We start from the raw sequence: 16708 nt of genomic DNA, 5'->3' as shown, positions 1-16708 counted from the left end.
TTAATGAAAATGGTTGTAGTACTGAGATTTCTATTTCTACTCCAAAATATCCCAATGTTCCTCCTGAAGGTGACATTTATGATGCTGAGATCCTTGCTGGTCAGGTTGGCCTGGGCTGGGAAGCAACCCAGGATGAGCTGGGATGTGCTTACACTCCCATATGAACATGGAGGGCTAGGGGAATTATTATGAGGCTGCGCATGGCACGATAGTGTACAGTTGGATACATGGTCCACATGATGCACCTTACCCTTACATTGAGCGTGACATCTTGCAACCGTATCAGCAGAAGCAGCAATTATTTACTCCTCCTAAGAGGCAGTTTGGGGGTGGTCGGCCCACTGAACACCACAACACATGATTGCCGCTAATTAATGTAATGACTGGTGTTAGAAATAGGGCCTTTGGTTGGCAGTCAGGTTACCCCCTGTCCAAGCAAGGACCCTCACTCTAGTCAGGGTAAAAGAGAATCACCCTCAGCTAACCCCGCTCACCCCCTTGGTAGCTTGGCACGAGCAGGCAGGCTTAACTTCAGAGTGATAGGTGTAAAGTATTTGTACCAATACACACAGTAACAATGAAAACACTACAAAATGACAACACAGGGTTAGAAAAATAGGAAATATTTATCTAAACAAAACAAGACCAAAACAACAAAAATCCAAGATACACAAGTCAAGTTATTAAGTAAAAAGCAAAAAGAGTCTTAAATCCTTTGGTAAACAGATAAAACACCGTTAGCATTGAAAAGTACCTGGGTCGCGTCAAAATAACACGCACAGGCGAGTGTGCATCCAAAAAGGTAAGCGGTGCGTCGATTTCTCACCAGCAAGCGGGCTCGTGCATCGTTTCTCCTTCCTCGGTCAAAATGGCGTGTTTCGCTTTTCCTCCCTGCAGGGGAGTGATGTGTCGATCCGGGTAGCACTCGGGTCCGGGCAGGCATTGCATCATTTTTCCACGTCCAGCAAGGCGTGCAACGAAAATCCTGCCGCACGGTGATAGCAAAAATGCACTGTGTGGGTTGTGACGATACCAGCCTCCGTCAGCGATGCAGGGCATCGTTTCTACAGCCATGTGCATCGATCTCCCAGCCGCGCTGCAAGCGCTGCGTAGATTTCAGCCGCGGAACCGGCGACGCGTCTTTTCTTCAGCCTCTCTCAGATAGGTTGCATCGGAAATTTCGCCGCACGGCGGTCTGTGCATGTATTTTCAGGCTTGGTCTGCCAGCTTTACTTGCCAAGGCCCCAGGAACTGGATAGGGTACCACTTGGCGGGGCAGGAGTCTCAGCAGAGAGTACAGGTGCTGGCAGGGGAAGTCTTTGACGGTCTTCAGACCTCAACAACAGGAGGCAAGCTCAGGACAAGCCCTTGGAGATTTCTTCACAAGCAGGAATGCCCAGCAAAGTCCAATCTTTGTCCCCTTTCACCAGGCAGAAGCAGCAACTGCAGGATTGCAGTCAGACAAAGCACAGTCACGGGCAGGGCAGCTCTTCTTCCTCAGCTCTTCAGCTCTTCTCCAGGCAGAGGTTCCTCATGATTTCCCGAAGTGATCTAAAGTCTGTGGTTTTGGGTGCCCTTCTTATATGCATTTTGCCCTTTGAAGTAGGCTTACTTCAGGGAAAAGTATCTCTTGTTTGTGAAATCCTGCCTTGCCCAGGCCAGGCCCCAGACACACACCGGGGGGTTTGAGACTGCATTGTGTGAGGGCAGGTATAGCCCTTTCAGGTGTGAGTGACCACTCCTTTCCTCCCTCCTAGCACAGATGGCTCATCAGGATATGCAGGCTACACTCCAGCTCCCTTTGTGACACTGTCTAGAGAGAGGTGCAAACAGCCCAACTGTCAAACTGACCCAGACAGAGAATCCACAAACAGGCAGAGTCACAGAATGGTTTAAGCAAGAAAATGCTCACTTTCTAAAACTGGCATTTTCAAACACACAATCTTAAAATCAACTTTACTAAAAGATGTGTTTTAAATTGTGAGCTCAGAGACCTCAGACTCCACATTTTTATCCACTCAAAAGGCAATCTACTCCTTAAACATTTTTAAAGGCAGCCCCCATGTTAACCTAACCCTAGGGATAGGCCTTGCAATGGTGAAAACCAAATTTAGCAGTATTTCACTGTTAGGACATATAAAACACATTAGTATATGTCCTACCTTAAACATACACTGCACCCTGCTCATGGGGCTACCTAGGGCCTACCTTAGGGGTGTCTTACATGTACGAAAAGGGAAGGGTTTGGCCTTGCAAGTGGGTACACTTGCCAAGTCGAATTGGCAGTTTAAAACTCCACACACAGACTCTGCAGTGGCAGGTCTGAGCCATGTTCACAGAGCTACTACTTTGAGTGGCACAACCAGTGCTGCAGGCCCACTAGTAGCATCTGATTTACATGCCCTCAGCACCTCTAGTGCACTGTACTAGGGGCTTACCAGTAAATCAAATACGGCAATCATGGATGAACAAACTACCTACACATTTTGTATAGGAGCACTTGCATTTTAGCACTGGATGGAAGTGGTAAAGTGCCCAGAGTAACAAAAACAGCAAAAACAGAGTCCAGCACACATCAACAACCTGGGAAACAGGGGCAAAAAGTTAGGGGAGACCACGCCAAGGATGCCAAGTCTAACAACAAACACCTCCGTTAATCTACTCTCCACAGGCAAAGGTAAAGTGGCGTATGTGGTTCCCACCAAATCTAGAAAAGGATGCAAGGGCAACAGTTAGTAATATTGACATACACGAGGTACGAGACTTCTTTAGGGATGGCAGCATGATTTCTTGGGAAGAACACACTACAGACATAATATCAAAGGCCCCACTTATTGCGAACCAATACTATAGAGCTTGGCATACCTTCTGGGGGATTGTCGGGGAGGATCTGCAGGAATCCCTCGAGCTCCCGGCTCTCACCTGGTTGATCCAAGTGTCAACAGAGACAAAATTAGTGTCTGGATTATATGCCTTCACACAAGAGGCATGTAAGCCCATGTTATTAAAGGCTAGACTAGAATGGCAGTGAGACATGGGTACCACGTTGTCTGATGGCCAATGGCAATATTGCTCCTCTAGGACAAGAACCATATCCTTGAATGGGAGGCACAAGTTCATTCACTTTAAATATCTGAATCAAGTATATTATACCCCCATGAGAGTACGGAGGTACAGCCTCTGAGACTCAGCTTGTCCCAGATGCAGGGCTGAGGAAGCACATTTCCTACTCATGGCATGGAACTGCCCAGGCACCCACGAATCTTGGTCCAAAGTATTTAAGGAATTGGAACAGATAACGAACATAGGCCACGCCAATGTTGGCAATTTTGGGATATGATAGAGAGGTAGATAAGGAGGTGAGGAGGTTGACTGCTATGGACTTGCTATTGGCAAACGACGTGTAGCAATGCGATGGGATGGGATCAGGGTCCATTCCTCAATTTAGGAGATTGGCAATGGGATATGGCCTACTGTAACACACAAACAGAAATATTTAATGAATTGGCTCCGCCACGACTCTGACCAAAGAATTATTGGGGTCCATACCAAATGTATTTGATTGGTAAAGAGACGGGGGAGGCTGAAGAAGTCAACCCTGAACAACAGGGAAGGGCAGTCTCTTGACTTGTCATTTAAGCTGAAAGCGTGGTCCTTGTGAGGGGGATGAGAGAAAGCGAAAGGGGACTGAGGGGTGGAGCGTGAATGAGCATGGCCTGTCGCCAGGATGAGGGGACAGAGACAGCACTGTACATGCTACTCTCTGCCTGTAACAACTGGATGCATGGAGAGGGTCAGAGCTTAAAAACGGCATGGATGTCAAACCTGAAATGTATTACATGTATCCTTCATCTGGAGACTGTTTTGGGTGTTATAAATAAAAGTTATTAAAAAAAACAACTATTTGACCGTCTTTTATTTAATCATATTTTATCATAAGAAAATAATCTGGTTCTGGTGGTATGTCAAAAAGAGTCAGCATGCATGCTGCTCGATCACAATGCTATTTCTTTTAAGAATGTTAATGTTGATTGTAAAATCATTGCTTTTAAGAATTAATGCTTACAGCCTTTTCATATGATTTTAATATATTATTTTAACAGAGGAAGCACTGTGTTTATCGTTTCATGTAATGATTTTAGCATGAATAAACTCCTTCATTCATCCTATACAGATGATCAGGTCCCTAAAAACCTTCAGAAATGATGTGTTCATTGCATTGCTTCACTAATTCACAAAATATCAAATTCCTACCTACAAGAGCGAGAACCACCATAGACTCAATGGACTTCCATAACTTGAAGGCGGCCCGAAGCTACATTTCTCTGAAAAAATAAATTATTGAAAAAGATGTCTCTAAGCAACTAATGTCGCACATCTTCAACAATGACAGCTTAAGCTATGACTCCATCTTTTCATCCTCACTATTCAAACTCTATATGGGATCACTTTGTCAGATGCTTCAGGAAAATGTGACCCTCACATTCCAATACTTGGATGATACACAACCCTATTTTAAAGCAGCAAATCCATCTCATATTAGAGCCTCTAAACCCCCCCACCAAAAAAACTAGCAGAATGAGTTCCTCCTCTCTGAAAGTAAATCGAGCGATACAGAATTTCCTCTTTTACATGAAAACTCAATAGCCAGTTCAAACAAGCATTTGCAATGCAACAGGTCTTGCATTTCGTCGAGTTAGAGCTATTAGCGTTGTAAACTCCCAACCAGACTTTTCTTGCCACATTAAATGGAAAAAAATGAGCGCGATCGCAATCGTGCTGCGAAATAAAGAGAAAAAGTAGTCCAGAAACCATACGGAAAACATGAAGCCTCGTATGTTTCCAGTAGTTGGTCGGTGCGCTCGAGGAGGGCTAAACACCGGAAAAGGCATGACGTATTTATACCTTACACTAATGAAAGACAACAGATTTTAAAAGTCAAGCCCACAAACCAATGTAAGGGACTGATGTGACATGGGTGTGGTTAGAAGCCCAAAGAGAGATTACATCAGGGGAAGAAGCGCTTTGAGCTCGCCCCTAAAAATGGGTCCTTCAAATTAGCTCACAAACTGGTCCCCATCTGCCAAATGGTTGGGGTTCACTAGCAACCAAAATCTCACTATAGTAGCTTAGATTGAGAAATTGTGAAAACTGCCTCTTTCCAACTATTTTTAATGAAGAAACGAAAACCATACATTCCTGAGACTGACTTCAGAGCAGGAATGCTGGCTCTAGCCCTCTCTCTCCCCTCGATGGGGATAACACTATATTTTGCAATTACCACGCATATGCTTTTACCATGCATGGTTTTACAATGAAGTAGTGAATATATATATATATATAAATATATATATATATTCTATAGAAAAATACCCTTTCCACCTTAATACCCTTACCCACCCTAAAAAGACCCCTACCACCCAAATAACCTTACCCCCAACCTTAAAAATACCCTTAACACCCAAATACCCTTACCCAACCTAAAAGTACCCTTGCCACCCAAATACCCCTACCCACCCTAAACCCTAAAAATACCATTGCCACCCAAATACCCTTACCCACCCTAAACCCTAACAATTGCCTTGCAACCCAAATACCTTTACCCACCCTAATGCCTAAAAATACCCCTGCAATTCAAATGCCCTTACACACCCTAAACCCTAAAAATACCCCTCGACACCCATACACCTTTACTGACCTCTAAATCCTAAAAACAACCTTACCCTAATATAGACAGATGGATAGATAAATAGATAGACAGATAGAGAGATAGATAGATAGATAGATAGATAGATAGATAGATAGATAGATAGATAGATAGATAGATAGATAGATAGATAGATAGATAGATAGATAGATAGATAGATAGATAGATAGATAGATAGATACCTGACAAATACTTGCTATTTCATGGTAAAGCATGTGTGTCAAAGACATATATGTAGTAATCGCTTGCGTGGTAATGGATGCGTGCTAACAACATTGTTGTAAAGGTTGTTTCCCATCTCAAAGCCATTCTCCATGTGCCTGCTCGCCTGGCCAAAGGTGTGAAAAGATTAGATCACATATGAGTTCTGGAAGATCTAGATTAACTGACAGACACACACACAAACAGAATGGCTGAACTCTCCATTGCTTGTAAATGCAAGACAATTTCTCTGACTCAAGAGCCAATTTCAATAACTGTCAGGTGGCAACTGTCAATTTGAAGGTTTGCAACAGATTGAAGGGTAATGGCTCCCAAACAGAAATCTTACATGTGCTGATGAGGCTGGTGGATTCTTTTGATGTCACACCAGCCACTATACAAAAGTAAAAGTATTGCAGATTAAAATTGATGCATATCAATCATTGACCCTCTTAGTTCAGAAATTAACCAGAGGAAATGTATTTTACCTAAAACAGAATTGAAAGGTTTCACTTCATAAAATCAAATCAATTCTTGCAGTGGGGACCTCTCTTTTGGAATGTACAAGTGTCTATTTAGGCCTCTGGGACTTTCCTCTAGTTTAGCTATGCTTTTGAAATGCAGAGGCCTAAATGATTCTACATTTAGAACCAGTTAACTATAGACACCTCCCATGGTCTCACTTTATTGGCTCTTGATCTTACAGTGATTGGCCTTTAATTCCATCTGTACTGCCTCACAAGCAATTTATAGCTTTCGACTTTTGTGCCTCCAATTTAAGGTAATATCTTTCATTTTGTGTGTAATTTGTAGTCTTTGAGCACTGGATTCTCCTTACTGGATTGCTCTTTGAAATAAATTTCCACTTCACCTGCAACATCTGAGACAAGTGGCAAATAAGGCTTACTCCTAGCTATACCCTTTTCCTAACTCTAATATCTTTGCTTATGTAAATGAGAAGGTGGGTTGTAATGAATCCACCATTGATATATTTGCGTTAGAAAGTATAGAAAGCCCGGCAAATTGCTATCTGCTCTATACATCCTTCTACATACATTGAACACTGACTTGCCTATCTCAGTTTATGCTACAAAAAGATATAACAGAATCTATCCCCTCCAGGGAGTAACATCCCCTTTATAAATAGCACAATGAAGTCCTTATTAATTCTTTCACAAACCAGTTTTTCTAAGTCACCACAACATAAAATAAAATACACCCACAGACCTCACTGTCTCATAACTCGTGCTTTCCTCTTAACAACCCTGCTGTAATCTATCAAACGTGGTGTTCTTGACCTCATGTTTGCTACCAGGTACAAGTTTAAGACCAACTTCATATGTACTGATGGGAACACACCATAATCCCCTTTATCATCTTGCCATGCTCCTGTACTCAATGTCTACCACAAACAAAATATAGACATGGAAGAACAATTTTAGAAACATGGAGAAAAGTGCTATATTCCAAGATTTTCCCCTCCTAGCTCAGTTAACTCCAAAGGAAATCACAACCAATATTGCACTCTCATGAGAAAAAAACATCACCAAAAGCAAATTTTTTAAATGGGTCTCTCCCAATCGCAGTTAGAATAGACAGAAATTGGGAAGCGGTAAAGGGATTTAGGGAAAACTCCATTCTACTAAATTTCATAATCAATTAAAAAGGAAAATATACAAAAATACTGTAACTGCAGCCAAAGACTCCTGCCTTGACTCACAAACCATTCTGTCCAAGAACAGGTCCAAATAGTTTGTATTAATATTTTTACATAAAATATAACATTCCACAGTCGAGGGTCCCAGTGAACCTAAATGCATCAATTCTGCAATCTTTTTCTTTGACATGACCAACAAACTCAGAGATAAATTCATCAAATTAAGTAATTTAAACATAAATCAACATATCACTAAAAAAATTTGACCGCCATGAATAAATTGATCTCTAGTCTCAGAAGACTAATTCGCCAATATCATCTCTTTCCCCAAGTCCTCAGAATTCCCTGAGGGCCAATGTCCCCTTCCATTAATCAAAGAACTAGGCCAACCCCTTCTCTGACGCTGATCAATGTTGGGAAATGCTCCAAAACGGTCCACAAGCTTTGTAAAAACAGGGCACATAAAAGCAGTGTTTAAAAGAACACCTGGACCACAATTTGATTGAAAACTACTGACGCTCTCAGACCTACCTTTTCTTGAAATGCCATGAAAATATGTATCTTTATAACCGACGGATCACATTCAAAATCATGCCCCACAGGCACCACACCAATCAGGTTTGAGACCTAAGCACAGCAGAGAAACTGCTACCCTACAGGTCATTCATGACATACTCAGAAGCTTTGAAAAAGGCTACCCGTGCATGGTTGTTCTCTTAAATTAAAACAGCAGTCTTTGATGCAGTGGATCACAATATTCTCTATGAATAGATGTGAATTTTCTAATTTCGTTGAGACCCTATTAGTCAAATCTTGCTATAGAAAGTTTGAAATACTCTTCAAATGAACTATCAGTTTGGAATCCTTTATCATAGTCACACCAGCAAGATACCAGGTATTCAGCATGCACAACATTTAGCCCAGCATCCCCTTTCACATAGACCAAGCACTTGTCTCCGTCCTCATCCTGAGCAATTTAGATTACTGCAAGAGTGGTTGTTTGGTCTTCTTCAATACTCTTTCCTTCCGCTGGACAAAGATTTAAACTGTGCTCCACAAACTCGCAATAACCTTTCCCGGCATACTCATACATCAGACTATCATCATCAAATCGACTGGTTACCAGAAAAAAATAGAACTACATAACAAAAACGTATACCTGGTTAACACAGCCATGAACTATCTATCCCTAAATCCTTACCACAAATACTAACCAGTTATTTACCTTCACACAATGCTCACTCAACCAACTGAAAATCCTTGCTTCCTTGAAACCTCCCTGGACTGCCTCATGATTCTGTCCACTCAAGTTACTTAGGCCTCTCTTCTAAAACAGATCAATGGTCAAACTACACACTAGTGTGTAAGCAACTAAAGCTTGCATAAATAAATGTCTTTGATAAGTCATGATTCACCCACCCCAACGCATCAAATGTATATTAATGAGGGCCATTAGGATTTCCAAAAGATCTAATATTTCTGGAATGCATCTATTGTCTAATTTGTATGTTACTGCATTAACCGGACACAATGTAATTTTCTATAAAGAATTATCTATCTGCTACACTCTTCAACCTATATGTTGAACACATAGTTGATCTGATCTGTGAATTCAACACCTCCTTTCAGTAATGAAATGCAGCTCTATATATAGATTGGATTTCCTGAATTTATTATATATATAAATGCATCCTCATCTAGCATTAGATGGAAAAATATATCTCAAATTCAACATATCTTCAGTATGCAGATGAAACACCACTGCATATGTAAAACTTCAGTTTCCTGAACCTATCACAAATCGAACCTTTTAGGACAATCACAGCTCGAACTAAAGCAACACAAGCAACATTTACCATATGACTCCCAGTCAAAATAAAACCACTGTTCATACTTTGTCTCAAGTACTAAAAGACGTATAAATCACTCTGAAAATTCTACCTCTGCACAATCCCTATGCATCTTGCTTAATGAGAACCACCGCCTCAACAAACACGTAGAGATGAAGGCAAATTAGAAAGATTCCACCTCTAACAAAGAAATAACCTCAAACACGTTTTCTCCAATCAGAATCTTAAAACAGAAGGCAAACTCTTAGTCAACTCTTGCAAAGTGTGTGCTCTGCTCATTGGCCTCCAAAACATGCTTCTTACCCTTCATGGTTGGCTATTTTCAGCAACAGCCTTCCTAACAAAATATCACATTACATTTGGCCCAAATAACTAGATGCTCTCTCAAAACAGCCTGGTTAACATACAGAGCATTCCACCACAACACCAGAAATTAGATCAGAAAGTATCAAGAGACGTCAATAATGCACTCTCTGTTCACACCTTCAAAATTCCTACTGTAGGGTTACCTCAAAACAAATCACTCATTATCCGTGATGGAATTTATTTATTAGCTCCTACTTTACAAGAAAGCACTACCTTGCCTTTAGCAACGTTAGCATAGTACAAACATAGTATACAAATATTTGAAAATTCAGACGGTCTCGTTCGAACCATCTCTTTTGGGAGGAACAGGCACAATTAGGATTTGGTAGCTGGCAGGTGTGTTTACGAGCCCCGAATCAACAGGAGGGCAGACAGAACAAATCCTGTAAAACTGATAACCCCTTTGGAAAAAATCAATTAACTCTTTATTGCCTGTGAAGCAAGAGTATACGTGCATGGTGATCGGATTTCTTAACCATCCCTCACACATTGATATTTTTATACATGAATATGAGGAAAGAAATGCACTGAAAGAAATGTGTCACTTTGGAAACCTTTCATCGTGACTCATGTTTGCAATGCAAAATGTAATTGCATTGAAGTAGAGAAAAGTTTGACGTTAACTTTTACGTTGATAATTTCTGGACTATATGCATTGCAATTTACTCTGGTGACCGGACATTTTGCACTGGCATGCCCAACTGTGCAAGTGGTAATTTCGAGTCAGAGAACGTTTCTTTTTTGCGCTGATCAGTCAGTGCAGGAGGCAGTGCAAAACTGCAATTATTTACATTGGTGACTGTGATGTTTTAGTTTCTTCGGCATCCACAACGATACTGATATATCCGCATAAAACGGGAGGCAATATTTTCTTATCACAACCACGTTCTAGTGACAGATAAACGCTCGCAATGAGGAATTCAGGCCACTATTATAGCGCTACAAAGGAAGAAAATATATTTTGTTGAACAATGGTTCTCTGTCATAAACTGGAAACAGTTCTCTATAATTGCATTTATGAAGTAGTCTTATTTTTGGTCTTATTTTATTTTGCTTATATAACAAAACTTTAACCTATGCTATATTTTGTCATGCATTCGTCTTCCATATGTTTTTTTGTAGCCTTCCTGCTACATGCAAAGTCTGGGCCAAACTTACAAACTAATCAAACAGCCCAATGCAGTGAGTAAAGTTGATGCAGCGTGTTGCATGAATGGGAGAGAACAGAACAGCGTCATTTCTACGAATCTGTGCCTCTATCCTGCGCTGGCCCACTTTTGGCTGCCACACACCAATGCAGACACCCTTGTTCTATTTTGAAATCGTATCTGTGCTGTTATAAGTATAATTTGTGTACCGGAAAGTTTTGCCGTCCTGTACAAAAACTTTATTTTAAGGCATTCCCCTCTCTATTTTTGTGCTGTAGAACAAATGCATAGAGAAAAAAACGAGAAGACAAAAACATTTGTCCTGGTTACACCTGACACAATGTAACACAAGGCAGCGTGTTACTTTGGGTTACAATCCATTACAAATCTTGATTTGTTTTGGATTGAAAATCCAACCAGTTGACTTTGCGTCGGATTTGCGTTAAAAAGGTAAAGACAACCCAACTCGAAGTCTTGGTAAAACTGGTCCTCCATCTATATAGCCAGTTATTGCTTGCAAATGCTTACAACATATCATGACATCACAGGACAGATAACATAGCAGTGCATAACACAGCATAACTTGGAACTCACCTCCCAGGTCTCGCAACGACCCCAGCAGGCATCAGTAGTAATACGTAGCCCTTTGCAGCCTGGTTTCTTGGCCATGAAAGTGAACTCGCGCACAGCGCAGCCAATGAAAGTGCGTAGGTTGACGTTGGAGGTCTTGAGAGCACTGAGACAGGTAGTCACGATCAGCAGCTTTAGCGAGCCGAGAAGCACACCGTGAAGCTTCATCGTTGCTTGGACCAAACTGATGGACACCTCCTGATACAATTACAAGCACACCCTCTCGGCTTCAGGTCTGGAGGGTCAAAATGCAAAAACTCAATGTATACTTTCTTTCACATACAGTTGTTACTTATTTCTCGGGACTAATGTATGAGCTTCAGAGAGCAGCAAACCCTCCCCATAGCTCCGACTTGTGCTGTCTGAATTTCATAGGTTAACGTGGATAAATTCTGTGTTATATGCATGAACTTTAGACACCTCAAACACAAATACAGGTGTCAGCTATTCAAGATTGGGCTCTGCTTCCAAATACAGACTTCTCCTTCATCAGTTGCCTTGAGAGGTGATTGGTTAGTGACGCCACCTCTTACAACATTATTATTTGTCGTACCAAGTAGTTGTTTGCCAGAGGCCAGCATTACAAAACAATTAAGTAAGTAACTAGCTATCGAATGTATTATTATATATTTATGAGCAATTCTGACTAATAGTCATTATATACTGTATATATATATATTACTACTATGATGATTACATGTAATGTGCTTGTCTAATTTGCTTTGGTACGAAACGTATTTCAATGCATGTCTTGAAAATATAATTTTGGACTAGGCAGATACGAATATTCGAAGTTACTTTGATAGGTCTATCTATCTATCTATCTATCTATCTATCTATCTATCTATCTATCTATCTATCTATCTATCTATCTATCTATCTATCTATCTATCTATCTTTCTATCTATCTATCTATCTATCTGTCTATCTATGTGTTCAACACACACACATATAAACCCACTCACACATATATACGCACTCAAATTCAAACCTGCACGCACATGTCCGTACACACACACACACCCATGCGCATGGAGCACATGCATGCAGACACATATACACACAGAAATAGATATAGTGGACAAGAAGCAGGTATTATTCAACATTATACACTTTGGTTAATGTTCTATATATTATTCATTGTACATTATATTGTTATGCTTTTGTACAGAGCCTACATTTCTTAAGTTTATACAATAATATCACAAACAATAAAAAATATATTTCTGTTTAAATACTTTTAGTGATTTTTATTCGTAGTTTTAATATTTCAGACAGCAGTAACACTGACACAAACCCAGGCGAACACTTACCTTGCTTGTGGCGTTAAGAGTTGGAAGTTTAGCTTTAAAAACCTGCTAACAGGTTAAGTTTGAGTGAATGGCAGGAATCCTGCTGCACAGAAGCACTTCTCAGGTCTGGCCGGGGGCTCTCTGGAGTCCTTCAATTGCTGAAATATATAGAAGGGGATTTGTCAATCAAAGCTAAGGAGAGGCAGATCCTTGCAAGAATTACAGGAGACATCAAAAGCGCTGATCCCAAAGCCAGCCTCCCTCTGCATAGTGAGGGTATTGTTTCATACCTGCATTCACTCAAACAAAACACATTATCTCCTGGCATGACTTGGGGGTGTGGGGAGGGTGACATAATTGTAAAACGCATTATGATGGAACCATTGTATTTATTCAGTAAAGCAGAAGATGCATGGGCTCATTGTTGCTATTCTTTCAGGTAGCAACAAATCACAAACAGCTGCTGTTTCAACAAGCACTGAACCTTGAAACAAGAAGAGCAAGTACCAGCAATCTTCTGCACGTATGTCGCAATCAAATCAAATCTGTATCTAAAAGTGACCACAGTGGGCAGTTTATGCAGTGCTTGTATTTCGTGTCTTTAAAGAGGTTGGAATACAACCCAGGGTTTCTTGGGCCTAGAAGAGTGTTTATTGAATCCTGAAGCCTACTCTGGGTCCACTTGAAACCAAACAGCCCATGCTCACAGGGGCCATGAGTAGAATGAGGCCCACATGGGTCTGGCGATGCCGTGGTAGCCTATTCGTCGCTGAAACTACACCCTCAGCCTGCAACCTACTAGGAAATGCCACAGTGGCAGAATGGGCAGCCTGGCCCCGACTAAACTGCAAGTGTCTAGCCAAAAACCACACGTTTGTGTCAGAGTCTGGTGACGTTGATATGTCAACTGTTCAATAACTGTGTAGTCAAATTCATGTTTGGGGTTTGGTTAGTTTTAAAATTCATTATATATGTACGTTTATAAAACTTGACATTACTCAGTACCTTGAGTACATTGGGGCAGATATACTAATATTTTGTGCTGGGTTTACATCACAAAAATGACACAAACCAGATTAAAATGTTTCTATGGAAATTACTTTCCAGCGCAAAACTTGTTTTGGGGCTGGAAAGTTACATGAAAGTGATGCAAAGCAGCATTCAGGAGGATGTTCCAAGTGTGGTACATAGGTGTTCCGGTACAACCACTCATTGTTTTTGACACAAAGCTCTATCTGCTAACAGTAGGCATAGTTTTGCACCAAAAAACGTCTCTTTGGCATTGCATTCACTTGGAGAAAAGCTTTCATTTCTCCAAACCTTTCTGACTTTGCATGTGTGCTGCACTGAACAGCACACATACAAGGTGTAAAAAGTTAAAGTTTGTCTAGGCATAGTATTTTGAACTGGAATGGTACCCTTCCAGCACAAGACCTATACAAGACATGATGCTTACACCTTTGCACTATAGTGCAAAGGTATGTGTGTGTGGCACTAGGCAGCTTGAGTGCACACCAACACTAGGGAGAAAGCAGGACAGCACCAAATCTTAGTAGAAATGGTGCTTTCCTGCTCTCTTTCACAAAGCGCAGTGCAGCAACTTTGGTTACTGTCCTGCGATGCATGTTGTCTTAATAAATCTGCCCCTCTGAGTTCATTCTGTAACCACCTGATGAGCAAGGCAACACAACATACAAAAGGAGTTCCAACTTGTGAGAGAGGAAATGCTTTTTTTTAAATAAAAGGCCAGAATTGATCTGACCCTCAGATTGAACAAATCCTACACCAAGTTTCATAATTTCAACATACATTGGTAAAGGCAATACATCTGACTTTTTATTAGGGGAAATATTCGAAAATAGGTGTGTGTTGCCAATTTTAGCTGCCCTAGAAAGAAAATTCCATAAAGCAGCAACCCCTTGTGCTAGAATATTATTCTAGCTGGGAGAATGTTCCTTGTGACCTCATATACCAATGAAGTAAAATTTTTGCCTTTGAAACATTGATTATAAACCATAACCATTTGCAATAGTGAAATAGGATTGGTATCCCCCCCCCCCCCTTCATCATTGTATGAAGGGGAGACCACTATTTTGAGACAACCACTGTTGTCAAAGTTTTTTCTTCATTAAAGTCCATGGATATTTGTTTAATAAAACCCACTTTTTACATAGCCTTCCAGGTGCTTTCCACCACACCCAGTGTAGGACCGGCTCCTGGTTCAGCAGTATCAACCGTGCTAGAGCGATCATCAGGGCTGTACAGACATAAAACAAAAAACTGAAATATGTATTATAACCATGTGCCCTCGTGTTACAGAGGTGAAATAAATCATCACCACGATTAAAACGTTTGACCTTAAATTGCTGAATAACTGGTGGAACATCTGCGACAAGATTAATAAAATGATGTTAGTGCGACTGTCAGGCAGGAAATGCTATAATTTTATAATGGGATGAATACCTCATCCAAGGAATGGAGAACAGTCATGTAAAGTGTTCAGACTGCATGGAAGGTAGCAGAGTTGATTGTATTCTCTACAGCGGTGGTAGTTCTATTCACCTACATAAGATCTCACAGGTGCTCAAAATTGATTTAAACCTGTGTAGCTATAAAATGAAAAGTGGGGAATTTAGACCCCATTGGATAAAGCCCATCACCCAATTTAGAAATTCTCACCTGTCGGGCAGTCTCCGCTCTGTGAAGTCATCCGACGCCTCAGCAACTCCACTGACAGCGCTGAAGATTTGCTGAGCGAACGCCATGTTTAAAATGCCAGGGGTCTGTGCATTTCGTTTTCGTGTCTTTTGCACAAACATTAACATGAAATATCTCCAAGTTAGGGTATGCTTTTCTAACAACAAAGCTTGGAAATGCAAGGCAGCAATGTGTTTTGTGGTTTCGAGCTCTGTTGTCAGCCAAACATTCACATATTCTGAGATATTTCCAGTTAATGTATGCACTCAAGATGCCAGAAAGAAATAGCCCGATCCTGACATGGGCAGGGAAAAACAGTTAAATAGCCTCCAACCTATATAAGGTGAGGTAATTGCCACTATGATGCAGTGATCCTGTAGTACATGGACCCCTGGGTCAAGGGTTACAGTTGGTGGATCCAGCTGATACTCAACCAATGGTAACCACCTAGAAAAGGAACAAGGGAACCATGAAGTTGGGAGGACTATTGCTTTAGGGCAGTCCACTAGCTCCATCAAACATAAACGAGGTCCTATATTATTTCCGTTTCGCATTTAAGCAGACTGTTTATGTATCTCCAGAAGACTCTATTCTAGCTAGTTACTTAAGTGAAATTGAAAAGGGGGGAGTCTACAAGGGGTGTGCTTAAAGGCACATTACAAGGAATCCTTCCTAAGAGGTGTGGCGATGTAGTTAAGGACATGGTCCAAAACAGCATGTTTCCTGACTTGAGTGCCACTATGGGTGTTTTCTGTGCATCCGAACAGACCACACAACAACAAAAAACCTGTACAACAAAGAATACAAACGCCTAGAACAAACATTTTCTTTTCCTTTGGTTCTGTCGATTTTGTGACATCAGTGTACTTCATTTACACACTTTATTTACTTAATGTATTTAATATATGTAGTTAATTAAAACCATCACATGTATAATAGCTGCCGAATAAAACATTAATCAAGTGCCTTGATTACAAACTTAGTGATGATACAGTTAAAACTCATTTAAAGTGCAATTAGTGATAGTGCAATACAAGTAGCCGCCCATAAAAATAAGTTGCCTTTCATAAAACACATTTAAAATGGGTTTAAGTCTAGGGAACTTTGGATGATTAATCCTTACATCACACACTTCCCCATAGCATGGTATTTTAATTTGA

The 16708-nt window shown here is 40.8% G+C and overlaps 1 protein-coding gene across 1 annotated transcript in view; it reads right to left on the bottom strand.

Moving 5' to 3' along the window:
• GPHB5 (glycoprotein hormone subunit beta 5) overlaps positions 1 to 13113 on the bottom strand; it is a 28530-nt gene extending 15417 nt beyond the window's left edge. Inside the window, exons 1-2 of the mRNA XM_069207371.1 lie at positions 12873 to 13113; positions 11524 to 11794 (exon numbers count right to left, since the gene is read on the bottom strand). Coding sequence (XP_069063472.1) covers positions 11524 to 11727 — 204 coding nt within the window. The 5' untranslated portion in view covers positions 11728 to 11794; positions 12873 to 13113. The remainder of the gene's footprint in view (positions 1 to 11523; positions 11795 to 12872) is intronic.
• Positions 13114 to 16708: the final 3595 nt, after the last annotated feature.

This window comes from Pleurodeles waltl, chromosome 9 (assembly GCF_031143425.1).
Source record: "Pleurodeles waltl isolate 20211129_DDA chromosome 9, aPleWal1.hap1.20221129, whole genome shotgun sequence".
Classification (NCBI taxonomy): Eukaryota; Metazoa; Chordata; class Amphibia; order Caudata; family Salamandridae; genus Pleurodeles; species Pleurodeles waltl.
The sequence above is the reverse complement of the archived record's forward strand: the minus strand, read 5'-3'. Positions and strand labels throughout refer to the sequence as shown.